The following is a 19587-nucleotide window of genomic DNA, read 5'->3' on the forward strand; positions in this document are numbered from 1 at the left end:
TTATTAAAGGGAAAGCACCAGTTATGTTCCATATACTGTGCTAGACAATTTTGCATACAACTAAAGGCATACAATTATAAATGGTTGAGCATTCCATCTGACTCTAAAATTTGGTTTCCTGTACACTGCCACCTAAATACTCATACATGACAGTTGTACTATAGTGTATTTAATACTTTATATAACCTTTGTAGCCTATAGGTGAGAGGAAGTAAGTATATGGTAAAGAAAAATTGTTGCTCTTAATTAGTTATATCTGGAAAATCATGAAAAGAGGTGGGCAGAAGAACTTTGAGTGGTCATTACTTCCTTCACTCTGCTGTGCTCTTGAAAAGAACCTAAATAATCTTGAATAAAAGCTGTATTTGGAATATCAGGAAATAGGAAAGCAGAAGAGTCTCCAGTAGTCATCTCATTCTTCACTCTGTTGTGTTTTGCAATAGTGTTTAAAATTTCTGAGACATGAGAGAGGTTTTATAACTTCTCTTTCTGCTCAGTTCAAAACGTAACAGCCCTCAGTGTCTGTTAATTTTGGTCCTTCCATTGTAAAGTCCAGTTATTGACAGAGCATAACAAATATTGAATGTCAAATTTTAAAAGTTAAAAATTATGCTAAGTAAAAGTAATAGCTCCTTTTCATTCTTGTGCAACATTTTATTAGGAGGGCTGAATGGTTAAGCAGAGTGGCTATGTGTCCAATTAATGCTTAGCCTTGTGGTGATGGTTCTGTGCCTTTTGTCCTTGTTCTATTTTTACCCATATGTATACAATTAGAATGAAGAGCTAAAATGGGCCAGTTAGGCATGATTTCCCTCTGGATTATGACATATATCTACTCAAATGCAGACAGAAAAAATTTTGGAAAAATTGTACTTGTGTCTATCTAAATGTAAATGGATTGGAAAAAATTATGAGGAATAATAAATTTTGAATCATAATTTTTTAGAAATATTTTTGTTTTTAAGACTGAGTAAAATGGAACACAAACAATAGTGTCCATATGTTGAAAATATTACTGCTGTTTTATTCTGCCTCAATTTTTTCCTCTCTAGCAAATAATTGAACCTTTCTTTGCCTCTATCAGTCATTGTCCTGTTTTTTATAGATTTTTAATGCCTGAATGTGTTTCAATTTGAAGTTTTGAGTTAGACGCCTTATTTTACAAATTTGTGGTTATAGTGTAATAAATTTATAAATTCAAATATTTTGTCTTACTATTAGGAGTGGTTACTAGTTAGGTGAAAGCCTATTGTCTGGAAAACTGTAATATGAAATCATAATTTCATTTATAAAAGCATAATACATTATATGGCATTGTTGCAAATAGGTAGTCCTCCATTTACCTTTGGAGAAGTGCTTATGAAATGTGCTTCCTCTTGAACAGTTTTGAGAGTAGCTATGCTCCTACCTAGTAACCCTTACTTTGCCTTTCTACTTGCATTCCCCTGTTGGCCACTGGTTCTGTTATCTTTCTGCATCTTTCTGTTATCTTTCTACTTCATTTTGGGTAGGTAAGTGCCAGTGGCTGCAGGTGGGTAAGTAATTTTACCCTACTTTTATGAATGTACAGAATGTATCTCTATACAGTATTTGAATGTTCTGTACAAATGACCAAAAATATGATTGATAAACATATGTAAATGCATATTAAGGACATGAAAGTTTATAACTAAGGCTTTCCTACTTACTGTAGATACCAGGTTTTTGAAAACTAAATGTAAAGTAGTACCACTTTGGTATATTCTAGCAGATAGAGTATCTATATTAAAAAGTTAGTATCTTAAATAAATATCCCTACGTTTCTACTATTATTTCAATTAAAATTAATTGTTCCCCCCCCCATCAGAGAAAGTATTCTTTTTTCAATTGTCTTTTTTCTGGTGGCTATATATGTGTCAGGGAAATATCTGTTAATGAGACCTGAGTTGAATATTTATAACCATTTTCTAATGAAAAAATAATTTTTTCCTAAGTTTAATAAAATTGTGGATTTAGAAAACACAAACTTTAGGACACCTGTACAGTTGTATCACATTTTACTTTTCAAGTTTGCTTGACAGGGTCAGTGCTGCTTGCCCATTTAATAAAGCTGGACAGCATCCCAGTCAGCATCTCATCGGTCTTCGGAAAGCTGTCTACAGAACTGTCAGAGCCAACTTTCAAGCAGCAAGGCTAGCTACTCTATATATGCTGAAAAAATATCCTTTTCTGTCTATATGTAAGAATAAGCAATGTTTCCAGAGTCCTGAATATAGATATTATAGCTGCATCCTGTAAAACTTAACTGTAAACTGAAGTCACCTATTTGGAAGCTGATTTCCATCATCACTTCTATTTTGAAACTGGAAATGCATTCCAGGGGGAATGACAATAATAGACAGGAAGAAAGTTCTTCTGCTTGCATGTGGCTCATTTTTAACAAGGAAAAAACTTGATGTCCCTTCCTTTAGTGGTCCAAATAATAAAGTCAAAAGAACCTGGCTTCTCCAGGTCACAGTTTTTCAAATTACTGAACATGGCAAATTTGTGTCATGATATGGAAATAAACTGGCAGCAGAAAATCCTTCCCTTTTCAAAAAAACAGAGGCTCTAGAGTCAGATTGACTTTCTGAATTTTGGCTGTATCAGTTACTATGTCAGAAACCATAAGCAAGGTTCTTAACTCTCTGTATCTTGCTTTATTTATTTGTAGAATGACAAAAATAACAATCCTCCTGACTGTTTTTGTTAGATCAAATGAATTATTGTATATAAAGTGCTTAGGCAGTGTCTGGTATATAATAAGCACTTAAAGACTGCATGACAATAAGTCTGTCTCTTAAATTTACTAAAATAGGAAATTAGTTCTAGTAGTCAGAAAATAGAAGTGTGTAAGATCTTTATTTTAGTTAAAATTCATAGATTAAATAATGAGTAAATGGGATGCAAAAACTACTTTGTACATTCAGTATGTTGGATACTGTGACATTGATGAATATAATGCTTAAAGTTTATCATTATATCCTATATAAACCTTTCCAGTTAGATTTTCTTATCCCCACTTAATGAGAAAATGAAATAAAATCACTACTTTATATGAGATTTACCCAGTGTCATACAATTAATAAGAGCTAAAATTGTATCTTTATTGTAGGACTTAGGACTTTAAGCATTTTCTATATGTGTATAGATATACTATATCTAGATTTATACACACACATACTGTACTATGCTACCACTTGGGATATTGAGAGAAAGTACTTTGATTTTAGTCAGGAACTTGTGTATTCAGTTCCCTTACTGCCTAAATACTTGCTTGTATTGTGCTAGGAAGACAGAGCAAAAACCTGTACTGCCTACTTCTAAAACCTTCTGAGTGTAGTCAGTAGATACTCCTAATACAGTAGAGTGCCTGGGTGCCTTCCAGCATAGCAGAACAATGTACTTGGCCTGTGAAGTCACAGAATGCTTTCAGGGAAGCAACACCTGAGCTGACCCTCAAGGAACGAGTTGGAGTTGACCTTGGGAGAAAAAGTCTGCATTTCAAGTAGAAGGAAGCAAGATATAGAAGGAAATGGAGACATGACAGTGTGGCATGTTAACTGCCAGTAGTTATTCATTTAGTGAATATTATGCCAAGCAATATGCTGGTCACTAGATAGGCAGTGATCAACATAGCAGACGTGGTTCCTGCCTCAGGGAGCTTATAATTAGAAGGGGGGTGGGGGCAGGTGAGGGGGCCTAACAAAGATTGTAGATTGTTGAGTTCCCAGTGCCAGTCACTTTTCTAGGTACGAGGGACCTAGCAGTGAACAAGATAAACAAGATCCTCGTTTTTAGGGAGTTTGCATTCTAGTGAATGATGAATAAAGAGTGAATAGAAAATTTTCAGATGTTTGCTATAAAGAAAAAAAAACCCAGGGGAATAGGATAGAAAGTGCTTGGTAGGTTGCTGTTTTTGGTTGGATAATAAGGGAAGGCCTTCAGTTTAAATGGAGACTTGAGATGGAGTTCCAGTCAGATGCACCAGCAAGTATAAAGAACTTGTGTCAGGAATGAATTTAGCGTGATCAGAGTGTAGAAAAAGAATCACCATACTCCAAGACAGGAGCACAGCAAGTTGGGAGTTGGAGTATGAGATAAGATCCAGAATTAGGCAGGGGCCAGATAATATTCTTCATAAGGGAAACCTTAAGAAATTAAAAACTGTTATCTACCAAGTATGTCTTTGAAAAGACTTAATACATTATATAAACCCTAGCATCCCTGTTCAAAGTAAAAAGAATGAAAATATACAAGATTAGTAATGAGAATAGAGCAAGAAGCTGAAATTATTATATAAGGGAACAGCGACTGAGCACACATGCAACTTTCTGGCCGCAGCTCTGAAACTGTAGGGGAAATGGATCATTTCATATGAAAATGCAAACTCAAAAACTGACCTAGGAAGAATTGAAAAGCTGGAGATTAGACGTATCATAAAAAGGATTCCATTAAAACAGAAAACACACTTGGTTATATATATAAACAGTGGGAAAATATGCAGCTATAAAAAAAAGTTCTTGGTATACTGTTGTGGAATGTTGTTAAATAAACGAAATGCACACAGCGATATTTATGCTACCCTTCCATTTGTGCATAGAGGAGAGCGTAATATGTGTGTTCAGTTCAGTTCATTCACTCAGTCATGTCCAACTCTTTGTGACCCCATGAATCGCAGCATGCCAGGCCTGCCTGTCCATCACCAACTCCAGGAGTTCACCCAAACTCACGTCCATCAAGTCTGTGATGCCATCCGCCATCTCATCCTCTGTCATCCCCTTCTCCTCCTGCCCCCAATCCCTCCCAGCAACAGAGTCTTTTCCAGTGAGTCAACTCTTCACACGAAGTGGCCAAAGTACTGGAGTTTCAGCTTTAGCATCATATGTGTGTGTGAGGGGATAAAGAAGTGTGTGTCTGCATGTGGATATATTCATATGTATAGCCACATACATATATATTTATGTTTAGATTTCCTTTTATGTATGTCCATAATCATAAAATATCTTAAAGTATACACAGATACTGGTAACAGTGATTGCCTTTGCTTTTGGGTAGAGGAACTAGGTGGCTAAGAGATAGAGGTAGCAAACAGTTTTTACAATACCTTGTAAAATTTTAATCCCATAAATACCTTACTTATTCAAAAACTAAGTGAATGAAAAAAGTGTTTAACTCCCTGGTCCAGATGGTTTTATAATTTAACAAAAACCTATTTTAGACCATAGAAAAGATTAGATAGAAAGCTACTCTACATCATTTTATTTATGCAGATACTATAATCTCACTTCTAAAACATGATGTAATACACAAAAACTACAGACCAGTCTTGCCAATGGAGATACAAAATATTTAAATAAAATATTTATAAATTTGGCCTAGTACTGTATCAAAAGATTATTATAATATGACCAAATAGGAATATGCTATAAATGCATGGATAGTTCAAATATTAATATCAAGAATTGTATGGATATAATTCTTTACAAATACAGTTGAAGAGGAGGAAATCACATAGTAAAGTTGGTAGCTGCCATGAGGAAGAGGGAGACAGAAGGAACAGCAGCCTGTGTCAGACAACCTGGATGCAACAGGCTTAGTGTCATATCAGTAGTTGTATGTTTCCAGGTCATCGTTGTCAGGCAATGATGTCCTGCAGTAAGCAAGCGGGGAGATAAAGGGAAGTATCTACTCTAGGGTGGTAGGGGCGTGAGCCATGCAGTCAAGCACGGAATACAGTTTCAGAAGGCACGTGTCAAAAATAACTGAGTTAGTACTTTAGCACTTGGGAAGAGCTGGCCTTTACCTGTCTAGTTATATTTTATTCTCATGCTTCCTATAAGATTTGAGGTATATTAATCTATTAGGTTTTAAGATTCATTTCTTTTCAAACTGATGGAAATCTCCAAGGTCATATACCTTTACTTACTTTTCCCTGAACTTTGAGGAGAATTAGCTCACTTTTTAAAAAGAAACTAATCTTAAAATCTAATAGCCGACTAATTGGAAAAGACCCTGATGGTGGGAAAAATTGAGGGTAAGGGGAAGAGGGGGCGACAGAGGATGAGATGGTTGGATAGCATCACTGACTCAATGAACATGAGTTTGAGCAAACTCGGGGAGATAGTGAAGAACAGGGAAGCCTGGCATCCTGCAGTTCATGGGGTCACAAAGAGTTGGACATGATTTAGCGACTGAAAAATTGTACCCTTTATACTTTAATGAAAAGGCTTTGTTGATTGCCTTAACCTAATTTAACCTACCCCCTGAACTCCGAGAGTGACAATATAACCAACTACATCTGTGTGGTGCCTTTTAAGGAGCTGGGCCTTGGACTTAGTGAAGAGCAGATTTCAGAAGAGGAAGCACATAACCTTACAGATGGCTTCAGCCTGCCTGCGTTGAAGGTAATCCATTTGTGGACGTGAAGGGCTACAGAAAAGATAGATGGATTTGGGTTGTGTTTGTGCTTTCTGAATGTACATGGTACACCTGTCCCCCGACTTTTGTTGTTTGCTGGATACCATTACCATAATAGCCTTACTGGTGTTTTTGAAGCTGCCTTGAAAAATGGAGAGTATTATAAAGATTGGATGAGGAAATCCTTATAGTCTGATGTTAAAATACTTAAAATTCTTAATATATGTATTTCTTGAATTAGAATTTGAAGATAAATGAGTTTAAAAGGAATCCAATGTGTGATTTTATTTACTAGCCATTTGTTTCAACAAGCATGGATAAAGAACTTACAAGATCTACCCCTTGGAAAATCTTCCAAATCCTTGTTTAGAACAAGAATTTTTTCATATGTTAAAAGTCTCTTAAAAGGATATATTTGACTACATAAACTTCTAAACTTTAAATGCTGCTGCTGCTAAGTCGCTTCAATCATGTCCGATTCTGTGCGACCCCATAGACGGCAGCCCACCAGGCTCCCCCATCCCTGGGATTCTCCAGGCGAGAACACTAGAGTGGGTTGCTGTTTCCTTCTCCATTGCATGAAAGTGAAAAGTGAAAGAGAAGTCGCTCAGTCGTGTCTGACTCTTCGCAACCCCAGGGACTGCAGCCTACCAGGCTCCTCCGTCCATGGGATTTTCCAGGCAAGAGTACTGGAGTGGGGTGCCATTGCCTTCTCTGAAACTTTAAATGCTGTATCCTTTAAATGTGAATAAGCTCGCGGGGAGGGGGAATGCAATGATTTATAAGCAAAGGGCTTGAATTCTTTCTATATAAAGAACACTAAGATATGTAAAACCTATTGAAGATAGGTCAGGTGCATGAATTGCCAGTTAATAAAAGAAGAAATAGAAATGGCCAATAAATATGATAAAAAATTTCAATCTTATTACTAATGAAAGTAACAAAGAAAAATAATTACATATTTTGCCAAGGATTCTGAAAGTTGATAATACTCTTCATCAGTGAAGACTTTTGAGAGAACTCACACCAGTGGTGACAGTGTCAACTGCATCACTTTAGCAGTGAATACCAGTCTTTACAAATGTACCCTTTACTCCATCAACTTTAGCTTGTAGATTCATCTCAGAAAGTAATCGAAGATATATTCAAAGTATGTTCGTAATATTACTACAGCAGCAAATATTGGAAAGAAAGGGAAAGTTCAGTGATATGAGATTGGCAATGATTTATGGTGTATTCATTTACTGAACTGTTTTGGAGTTAGTAGTAGAAAAAAATAACATGAAAAAACATAAGTTAAAGAATGTTACAAAACCGTATGTATTGTAAGATTCCAGCAATATTTTTTGAAAGTCAGTCCAAATGTCTTGAAGTTCATTTTCAGTATTTAGCAAACTCCACTTCAGTATTTCTTTATTCCTAGTCTTTAAACTTTACTTCATACTGTGGAAATCAGTACAAGTGTAATTAACAGCATATTTTTCAACATCCATTTTGTTTTGAGACTGTATGAACTTTCACATCTTTGAAATTTTCAGATCCTCATAAAAGTTCTCGTTCTCCTGTTTTTCTTTCTGGTTACTTGAAATTCACCTTGACTAATTTTTAATGTCATTCTAACCCATCTTAATAAATGTCACCATACAACTTATTAAGCTAGATACCTGTTCACTGTCATCTTATCCCTCTTTTTACCCCTCACATATAAGCTATCAGTAGATTTTTGTGCCACCTTTAAACTACATTTTAAATTCTTCCCCTTTTTTCATGTCATTTCACACCATTCTAGTCATAGCTGCCATCATTCTTATCAAGGCCACGACAACAATTTTCTTTTTGGTTTACCTTAGTTCCTTAAAATTTGTTTCAGAATGCCCTTGACATGTACAGTGCCTTAAAAATGATAGAATCAGTAATTCCACTTATGCAAATCTTTCCTAAGGAAATTATTTCAAGTATCTTAAAGCTTTATGTACCAAGTTGCTTACTGGCTCTGTTCATAATAGTTAAAAATGGAACACTGCCTAGATGTGCAGCAGTAGAGGAATAGTTGCATGGATTACGGTAAATCCAGTAGGGACCATTGAATAACAGCTACAACTTGCGTATAAAGATTTTGTAAAAACTTGGAGAAACCGGTGCAACAGTCAGAAGAAGTCAACATATATTTAGTATGACCACAACTCTGTTTTTAAAAAAGACCATGAGAAAATACTAATATATTAACTATTCTTAGGGTGGTTGCACTATAGGTAATTCCATTTACTTCTAAATTCAATACCATGACCATGCTTTATTCTGTGAATGGAAATAGTCATTTTCAAAAGACAGTTTGGGAGATGAAAAAGCAGGGACTTTGGAATTAAGCAGATGTGGGTTTACATTTTAGCCCTGACATTGACTAGTTGTTTGACTTCAATGAGTTATTCTTTGAATTTACTAAGCTGTAAAAAGGGATTACCATACCTGCCCTACATGGTTTTAGATTAAATGAGAAAACATACAAAATACCTACAACAAAGCTTGGTTAACCCAAAATGGTAATAGCTGTTACTCTTTAAGAAGGATTTGGAGAGAGAATTATGGTCATATTTCTTTCTTTTTTAAATATTTTTTTCTTCACTCATCAAGATATCTCAGTTATTTCCCTATTTTTCTATGCTTTTTAAAAAGCTTGTTAAATCCTGGATTATATTTTGTCCAAGTACAGGCAGCAAAGAGAAAAAGTGGGTCTCTTGGAGTCAGACTTCTAGGTTTGACTCTTGCCACCTGACTATTGATATGGTCTTGAACAAGTCGTCGCTTCTGTGTTCATAAAAATGAGATAATGCTTATCACTAAAGGATTAAATATTTGCCAGTCCAGTGCCTGGGACTGAGTAAGTGATTACTAAATGTTAGCTGATATTTTTAATTCCATCTGACATGACCTATTCTAAAATGTGGGACGCGTTCACTTATCTGTTCCACATACTATGATGAAGGATGTAGCTGGATCCTCTTTGCTCACCCATATTATTTTACAAATGAAACTTTAGTGTTTTAATTTTGTTTTATTTTGACATATAACTAATATATAACTAAACTTGGTGATTGTGTTCCATTGCTACCAGGAACATCAGACTCCAAAAGTAGCCTGTCTTGAGATTTACTTTATAAACTGCTAAAAATTCCCGTAATGTTCAAAAACTGTGTAGGGCCACCTTGTTCAGTTGTCATTATATCCAGATAAAGAATTTCAAAGTGGATTTTATAAGCTAAATTTTAAAAGAAAATTATTTCTCAAAAGAGCAACACTAATTAAAGCTTTAAAAAAAATGTAGTGGAAGATGGTTTACAAATAAATCAGGTCCTTTTGTTTTCCTTTGTAATCTTCATTATGTCTTTTAAAGAAAATGTTTTGTTTTGTTTTTTCAATTGCTTGCATATCTTCTCTCAGGAGAGCTTCAGTTCAGTTCAGTCACTCAATTGTGTCCAATTCTCTGCAACCCCATGGACTATAGCATGCCAGGCTTTCCTGTCAATTATCAGCTCCTGGAGTTTGCTCAAATTCATATCCATCTAGTTGGTGATGCCATCCAACCATTTCATCCTCTTTTGTCCCCTTCTTCTCTCACCTTAAATCTTTCCCAGCATCAGGGTCTTTTCTAATGAGTCAGTTCTTTGCATCAGGTGGCCAAAGTATTGGAGCTTTAGCTTCAGCATCAGTCCTTCCAACGAATATTCAGGACTGATTTCCTTCGACTGGTTTGATCTCATTGCAGTCCAAGGGACTCTCAAGAGTTTTCTCCAACTCCACAGTTCAAAAGCATCAATTCTTCGGCACCCAGCCTTCTTTATGGTCCAACTCTCTCATCCATGCATGACTACTGGAAAAACCATAGCTTTGACTATGTGGACCTTTATTGGCAAAGTAATGTTTCTGCTTTTTAATAGGGTGTCTAGGTTTGTCACAGCTTTTCTTCCAAGGCGCTTGCTTCCATAAAAGCAAGTGTCTTTTAATTTCAAGGCTGCAGTCACCATACAGTGATTTTGGAGCCCACAAAAGTAAAGTTTGTCCCACGAAAATAAACTTGTTTCCATTGGTTTCCCATCTGTTTGCCATGAAGTGATGGGACCAGATGCCATGATCTTAGTTTTTGAATGTTGAGTTTTAAGCCAACTTTTTCACTCTCGTCTTTCATTTTCGTCAAGAGGCTCTTGAGTTTCTCTTCACTTTCTGCCATAAGTGTGGTGTCATCTGCATATCTGAGATTATTGATCTTTCTCCCAGCAATCTTGATTCAAGCTTGTGCTTCATCCAGTCTGGCATTTCCCATGATGTACTCTGCATAAAAGTTAAATAAGCAGGGTGACAGTATACAAGCCTTGACGTACTCCTTTCCCAATTTGGAACCAGGTCATTGTTTCATGTGTGATTCTAACTGTTGATTCTTGATCTGCATGTAGATTTCTCAAGAGGCAAGTAAGGTAGTCTGGTGTTCAGGAGAGCTTAGCAATAGCAAATGCTGCATCTTTGGAAAGGAAAGAAACTTCCTACCTGTATCCTAAAGTGAGACATATGTGAAATATCTAGTACAGAGTCCTTACCCCTCTTTTTTCCTTAGTTTAAAATTTTAATTAGTTTTTGTAAAATTATTATAAAGAGTATCTTTCCTGCTGTAAAAAGCAACTCTACATTTTGTGAAAATGCTTTTTTTTGTCTTGCTGCCTGGCTTGCAAGATCTTAGTTCACTGACCAGGGATTGAACCAGGGCCACAGCAGTGAAAATGCCAAGTCCTAACCAATTGACCGCAGGGGACTCCCTGAAAATGCTTTAAAACAGCATTTCCTAATGGCCCGTAAACTATGGTTATCCCCTCATCCAGAGCGGCTTCCCTTATTCAAAGAACAAACAAGAAAAAATGTGTATTTCTGAGTTTCGGTTTAATTGGATAACATGGCAATGATTAGATAATAGTCTTTTTTTTTTTCTTTGAGGGCAGTAAGCTATGCCAACTTGATTTTTTAGTTGTCTGAAACAACTAGAATTTGAAACCCTAGAATCATCCTTGTTAACACTTTTACTCATAAACCATCTGTCAAGAGATTCTGTCCATTCTGTATGTATCCAGAGTTTGCCCTCTGCTTACCTTTTTATAAAGCTGAATGGTTCTATGAAGACCTACAAAATCTTCTAGAACTAACACCCAAAAAATAGTCCTTTTCATTATAGGAGACTGGAATGCAAAAGTAGGAAGTCAATAAATACCTGGAGTAACAGGCATATTTGGCCTTGGAGTAAGAATAAAGTAGGGCAAAGGCTAATAAAGTTTTGCCAAGAGAACGCACTGGTCATAGCAAACACCCTCTTCCAACAAAACAAGAGAAGACTCTACAGATGGACATCACCAGATGGTCAATACTGAAATCAGATTGATTATATTCTTCGCAGCCAAAGATGGAGAACCTCTATAGTGTCCGCAAAAACAAGACCAGAAGCTGACTGTGGCTCAGATCATGAAATTCTTATTGCCAAATTCAGGCTTAAATTGAAGAAAGTAGGGAAAACCACTCCATTCAGGTATGACCTAAATCTAATCCCTTACGATTATACAGTGGAAATGACAGATAGATTCAAGGGATTGCATCTGATAGAGTGCCTGAAGAACTGTGGATGGAGGTTTGTGACACTGTACAGGAGGCAGGGATCAAGACCACGCTCAAGAAAAAGAAATGCAGAAAAGGCAAATTTGCAAGGCCTATTTGTAAGGCCTCCTCAAACAGGAGAAGCCCTTACAAATAGCTGTGAAAAGAAGAGAAGTGAAAGGCAAAGGAGAAAAGGAAAGATATATCCATTTGAATGCAGAGTTCCAAAGAATAGCAGGGAGATAAGAAAGCCTTCCTCAGTGATCAATGCAAGGAAATAGAGGAGAACAATAGAATGGGAAAGACTAGAGATCTCTTCAAGAAAATTAGAGATACCAAGGGAACATTTCATGCAAAGATGGGCTCAATAAAAGACAGAAATGGTATGGACCTCACAGAAACAGAAGATATTAAGAAGAGGTGGCAAGAATACACAGAAGAACTATACAGAAAAGATCTTCATAACCCAGATAATCATGATGGTGTGATCACTCACCTAAAGCCAGACATCCTGGAATGAGAAGTCAAGTGGGCCTTAGAAAGCATCACTACAAACAAAGCTAGGGGAGGTGATGGAATTCCAGTTGAGCTATTTCAAATCCTAAAAGATGGTGCTGTGAAAATGCTACAGTCAATATACCAGAAAATTGGAAAACTCAGCAGTGGCCACAGGATTGGAAAAGGTCAGTTTTCATTCCAGTCCCAAAGAAAGGCATTGCCAAAGAATGCTCAAACTATTGCACAATTGCACTCATCTCACACACTAATAAAGTAATGCTCAAAATTCTCCAGACCAGACTTCAATAGTATGTTAACCATGGAGTTGAACCGTGAACTTCCAGAATGTCAAGCTGGATTTAGAAAAGGCAGAGGAACCAGAGATCAAATTGCCAACATCCATTAGATCATCAAAAAAGCAAGAGAATTCCAGAAAGACATCTACTTCTGCTTTATTGACTATGCCAAAGCCTTTGACTGTGTGGATCACAATAAACTGGAAAATTCTTAAAGAGATGGGAATACCAGACCACCTGTTCTGCCTCTTGAGAAATCTGTATGCAGGTCAGGAAGCAACAGTTAGAACTGGACATGGAACAACAGACTGGTTCCAAATCAGGAAAGGAGTACGTCAAGGGTGTATATTATTGCCATGTATATTTAACTTATATGCAGAGTACATCATGAGAAACATTGGGCTGGAGGAAGCATAAGATTGCCGGGAGAAATATCAATAACATCAGATATGCAAATGACACCACCCTTATGACAGAAAGCATGAAGAACTAAAGAGCCTGTAAGAGGAGAGTGGAAAAGTTGGCTTAAAACTCAACATTCAGAAAACTAAGATCATGGCATCTGGTCCCATCACTTCATGGCAAATAGATGGGGAAACAGTGGAAACAGTGACAGACTTTGTTTTGGGGGGCTCCAAAGTCACTGCAGATGGTGAAATTCCAAGGACGCTTGCTCCTTGGAAGAAAAGTTATGACCAATCTAGACAGCGTGTTAGAAAAACAGAGACATAACTTTGTCAACAAAGATCCGTCTAGTCAAAGCTCAGGTTTTTCCAGTAGTCATGTATGGATGTGAGAGTTGTACTATAAAGAAAGCTGAGCACTGAACAGTTGATGCTTTTGAACTGTGGTGTTGGAGAAGACTCTCGTGAGTCCCTTGGACTGCAAGGAGATCCAACCAGTCCATCCTAAAGGAAATCAGTCCTGAATACTCATTGGAAGGACTGATGCTGAAGCTGAAACTCCAATCCTTTGGCCACCTGATGTGAAGAACTTACTCATTTGAAAAGACCCTGATGCTGGGAAAGATTGAAGGGGGGAGGAGAAGGGGACGACAGAGGATGAGATGGTTGGATGGCATCACCAACTCTTGGATATGAGTTTGAGTAATCTCCGGAAGTTGGTGATGGACAAGGAAGCCTTCAGTCCATGGGGTTCCAAAGAGTCGGACACAACTGAGCGACTGAACTGAACTACCTCTTACCTCTCACCATTATGTACAAGGTACCTTGTTAACTCCCACCTGCATTATTGCAGTAACCTCCTGTCTTCTGCTTACCTCCTTATTATCTATCAACACAGCAGCCAGAATAACCTTGTTAAACCTTAACTTGAATCATATTACTCTAATGCTTAGAAACCTTCAGTGGCTCCCTGTTTCTCTTAAAAATCCAATTACACACTCTCCCCCTTGCGTATTGTATCCCTCTGCTATTCTCTCCTACCTCTTCCTCTCACATATGCACATACAATCACACATTTGCTGTTCCCTTTCTCTGTTATATTCTCCCCATACCCTGTCAGCCAAGAAACTTATCTTTTACTTGTTAATAGCTATTGCCCAACTACTTGAACATAAGCTCCATCAGGGCAGGGATATTTTCTCTTTTGTTCTCTGCTGTATTATTGGCCCCTATAATACTGCTTGGCACATCATTGATGCTTAAAAAACACTTGTTGAATGAACAAATAAAGGGATAAAGAAAAATTTGGGGGGGCCATACGGCACAACTTGTGGGATCTTAGTTTCCCAACCAGGGATTGAGCCTGGGCCACAGCAGTAAAAGCACAAAGACAGCCACGGGATCACCAGGGAATTTCCAGGAAAATTACTTTAGTGATAAAATTTAATGGTTAAGTAAGACTTCTGTGATAGCTTGTATTTATATTTAAGAATTCTTGGTGTATCTGTAGTGATTTGGAATTTTGGCCTTGCTTATTAAAAAAATGTTAATAGTAAAATAGGTTTACATTAAATTATCTTAATTCATTATTTGCATAATTTTAAAATTCATTTAATATACCAGCTTAAGTAATGTCCATTTTCACGTTTATAAAAAACTAGAATCCAAATTATCCAAAGTGGTTGAATCCTCTGTGTTATCTTATCTGCTAACTCCTTTTCATACTAGGTTGTATTTGTATGTTTGATATTATCCTCGTGAACAGGACGATTTACAGGAATCCATTGCTGCCAGGATCAAGGTGTGTCTTTCAAGAATGGTTGTTGTAGTTTCTCATACCAGACATTCCTGAGTATGATCACTCTGGAACTGATTTTTATGTTATTTCTTAGCTATTTCCAAGGCCAAAATATTGGTATAATTTTGAACTCCAAACTCTGGATCCATCAATGACTTATTTCTTTGGACTTACACAGATCCATCATTCCTGCTCTCTCCATTTCTCCTTTGTATACAGTTTTAAAAAAATAATTCATCAAAGAACATTCATTTCTAATTAGGTGTGTCTCATTCCATCAGCATTTCTCTGTTAGGATAGTCAGTCAGTCCATTCAGTCGCTCAGTCGTGTCTGACTCTTTGCGACCCCATGAACCGCAGCATGCCAGGCCTCGCTATCCATCATCAACTCCCAGAGTTTATCCAAACCCATGTCCATTGAGTCAGTGATGCCATCCAACCATCTCATCCTCTGCCATCCCCTTCTCCTCCTGCCCTCAATCTTTCCCAATATCAGGGTCTTTTCAAATGAATCAGCTCTTTGTATGAGGTGGCCAAAGTATTGGAGTTTCAGCTTTAGCACCAGTCCTTCCAATGAATATTCGGGACCGATTTCCTTTAGGATGGACTGGTTGGATCTCCTTGCAGTCCAAGGGACTCTCAAGAGTCTTCTGCAATACCACAGTTCAAAAGCATCAATTCTTTGGCGCTCAGCTTTCTTCACAGTCCAACTCTCACATCCATACATGACCACTGGAAAAACAATAGCCTTGACTAGACGGACCTTTGTTGACAAAGTAATGTCTGTGCTTTTCAATATGCTGTCTAGGTTGGTCATAACTTTCCTTCCAAGGAGTAACCGTCTTTTAATTTCATGGCTGCAATCACCATCTGCTAAACTGGTATAAGCTGCTATAGGATCAGAAGTTTGTATGTGCTATGACTACATAATTTGATGTAACATGGGCTTCCCAGGTCTCGCTAGTGGTAAAGAATCACTTCCAGTGCAGGAGCTGAAGGAGTTGTGGGTTTGATCCCTTGGTCTGAAAGATCCCTTGGAGAAGGGCATGGCAAACCACTCCAGTATTCTTGCCTGGAGAATCTCTTGGACAGAGAAGCCTGGTGAGCTATGGTCCATAGGATCACAAGGAGTTGGACATGACTAAAGCAACTTAGCATGCAGGCGTACATTCTTTGCTACTCTTAGTTAGTTCAAGCTCAGCTATATTCATTACTTAGGATAAAGTGAAAAGTTTAATCCAGAAGTTAAGATTAATAAATTTGTAGTTTGTTTTGAATATTGGCCAATATTTTTTTATTGATCTTGTTCTTTTTCTCTTTTTAGGTTCTGTTTCAGCTCTGGGTGGCACAGAGTTCAGAGTTCTTTAGGCGGCTAGCCCTGTTACTTTCTACAACAAATTCACCTCCTGGGCCCTTACTTACTCCAGCACTTTTGCCTCATCGTATCTTATCTGATGTGACTCAAGGTCTACCTCATGCTCATTCTGCCTGTTTGGAAGAGCTTAAGCGCAGCTATGAGTTCTACCGGTACTTTGAAACTCAGCACCAGTCGGTACCCCAGCGTTTATCCAGAACTCAGCAGAAGTCAAGAGAACTGAGTAATGTTCACACGGCAGTACGCAGCTTGCAGCTGCATCTGAAAGCATTGCTGAATGAGTAAGTTTAGAAGCCGTGTAAGGAGACATCCCCATGACTAGCAGGCTTCATTCTCGTGCCACTGTGGTTGTTGGCTTGTGTCCTAGCTGAAAAGAAGCAACAAAATCGAGACACTCAGCCTAAAGGATGGTTTCAACCTACAAATGTAACAAACTGATTTGTTAGTACTGTAATTGGGGGGATTCATTTATAGTTTTTACTTTTTTTAATTTCAACAGAAAACCTAGAAAGATAGGACAAAAGCTGAGAAGTATTATTATATGTAGTTGAAGAGTATTATATTGCTATTTTTGGATAAGAGGTTTGGACATTTTTCTATAGCATAGAACAACTTTCTTGGCCCCAGTTGGATAGTGAAATTGGAGAAGGCGATGGCACCCCACTCCAGTACTCTTGCCTGGAAAGTCCCATGGACGGGGGAGCCTGGTAGGCTGCAGTCCATGGGGTCACTCGCTAGGAGTTGGAAACGACTGAGCAACTTCACTTTCACTTTTCACTTTCATGCATTGGAGAAGGACATGAATGGCAACCCAGTCCAGTGTTCTTGCCTGGAGAATCCCAGGGACAGCAGAGCGTGGTGGGCTGCCATCTATGGGGTCGCACAGAGTTGGACACGACTGAAGTGACTTAGTGGCGGGATAGTAAAATGTAGGATCCATAGTTTATATTTGTTGACCTTCTACTTCGCATGGTGTTGTTAGTACTCCACCTTAGTAAAATGCAGTGTCCAGTCATTTCAGTGAAATTTTTCTATAACAGATACTCATAGTATAGGACTGGATCAAATGAATGAGTTGGTTCATGTTGTCTTGTAATCAGGGAAGGTCAGAGGAATTTAATGAGTTGAGAAGATTGTAGGTGATGTACTTGACCTTGGATACCAAGCAAGATGTGAAAGGGGGAGGGTAGCAGTTGATTTTCAAAGATAAGAAAATGCATCAGAAGAACTTGAAGTCTCAGTAAAATCAAAAGGCTAATTTACCAGAGTAAAGAAGGATGTGACGTACACAGATAGGAAATTAAGGTCAGAAAGACATTTTAAAAAGGTAAGTTTTTAACCATCAATTCAAGGTCTGAGATAGGTAGATAATACTCATGTAAAGGCTGAGGCATAGGGAACAATTAAGACACTATGAGGCGGTGATGTTCCATTTGTCTGTTGCTGCTATTCTAAGAAAGCTGTCTCCCACTGGGAATGTGGGAGATAAGGCTGTTCATTTGAGTGGGTGGCAAAAGGTGGATCATCATGAGAGGAAACTGGATGGAAAGGTTGTGTTAGGCAAACCAGGGTCTATCAAGAATTAATGTTTGGCAATGGAATCAGAGATGTACAGGGTGTAATAAAATGCATTAGCATGAGGAAGATGGTTTCAGAAGAAAGAGTACTACACTAGATGGACATGAAAATGACAAAGAAGGGCTTTGTACCTTGGCCAGAGATTATGGAAAATACATGGGAGGTATGTTTCCTGTTAAAAAATGAAAGATTTTATGTACGCCACTTCACCTTTCAGAATACTTTCACTAGAGAGCAGTCCAGTCACAGAGCATCATATCTGATTTGCTCTTTAGTACTGCCACACACAGCTTTGAAAAGTGTTATCTAAAAAATTATTCTGTGTTTCATTCCTCCCCCTTGCTTGTCCCATTTGCCGTTCCCACTCTCACTTGCCTACAGGAGAACATTGACTCTGTAAGTGTTTTCCTGGTCTGTAGAGTGCCTGCTGCCAGATGAACATTTCTGAGCCTTATATTTGCTTTCTTATCTGAAAATTTTCCTTGGATTTGGAGTGAGTGTAGCAGCTTAGACTGAATGAAACATTCTGCAGAAAGGGCTAGATGTAAACTGACTGCTGTCTGCTCTCTATCTTTATTTCTCATTCCTTTACCTCAGTCCAGCCAAACTGTATAAAGGCTGTTTCCCATTACCATCTAGAGTGGCCTTCTTCATCTTCTGTACACGCTCAGGTTTTATCCATCCTTCAGTGCTCCCTCAGTAGTGCCTCTGCCTTAGCACAGTAACTTGCTCCTCTTCTGAATTCTTTTAATCCCATCTTTCTGTCTGTCATTTTGTGCCTGGATATAACCCAGCTTTACAATTTACCAGCTATATGACCTGGGCAAGTTTCTTCAACTCTCTAGAACTAATTTCTCATCTTTAAATTGGAAATAAAATGTTAGTTTTAATTTTTTATAATATTATATATGTATCACTTCTCTGATGTGGTTTAAGTTTCTTATAAGTAGGAAATAGGTTTAACTTATCTTTTTAGTTTGTAAAAATGCCTGGTATATATGCAAGAAGTATTTGTTGAAGAAATATATGATACTCTTTATAAACTTTTTTTAAAACTGGTAAATGCATATAATGTAAAATTTACCACTTAACCTTTTTTAAGCTACAGGTAAGTGGCATTAAGTACATATATATTGTGTGCAATCATCACCACCTTCCACAGTCAGAACTTTTTTTCATCTTACAAACTTTTTTTTTAAATAAACTTTGTGAATTATACATTTCATTTCATAGTTTAGAAATCTGTTTTTGTTTTTCTTTATTACTCAGGGTAATAATTCTTGAGGATGAACTTGAAAAGCTTGTCTGTACTAAAGAAACACAAGAACTAGTGTCAGAAGCTTATCAAATCCTAGAACAGAAATTAAAGTTAATTCAGCCCCATGTTCAAGCAAGCAACAATTGCTGGGAAGAGGCCATTTCTCAAGTGGACAAATTGCTACGAAGAAATACAGATAAAAAAGGTACCTATGAGAGAGTGCTTTTGCATACACTTACCAGACATACTTATTCCCCAGTAGGACTTCATCAGGTTTACTTCTTGTCTGTATGATAAAACTGACTTGATAAAAT

At 37.5% G+C, this 19587-nt stretch overlaps 1 protein-coding gene across 2 annotated transcripts in view; it reads left to right on the forward strand.

Moving 5' to 3' along the window:
* VEZT (vezatin, adherens junctions transmembrane protein) overlaps nucleotides 1-19587 on the forward strand; it is a 77286-nt gene that overhangs the window by 44921 nt on the left and 12778 nt on the right. The window contains exons 6-9 of one of the 2 annotated variants that reach the window (XM_052639397.1): nucleotides 2049-2198; nucleotides 6278-6425; nucleotides 16387-16718; nucleotides 19285-19478. In XM_052639397.1, the coding sequence (XP_052495357.1) occupies nucleotides 2049-2198; nucleotides 6278-6425; nucleotides 16387-16718; nucleotides 19285-19478 (824 nt within the window). The remainder of the gene's footprint in view (nucleotides 1-2048; nucleotides 2199-6277; nucleotides 6426-16386; nucleotides 16719-19284; nucleotides 19479-19587) is intronic. The other variant, XM_052639398.1, reaches the window with a different exon arrangement.

This window comes from Budorcas taxicolor, chromosome 5, assembly GCF_023091745.1.
Source record: "Budorcas taxicolor isolate Tak-1 chromosome 5, Takin1.1, whole genome shotgun sequence".
NCBI lineage: Eukaryota > Metazoa > Chordata > Mammalia > Artiodactyla > Bovidae > Budorcas > Budorcas taxicolor.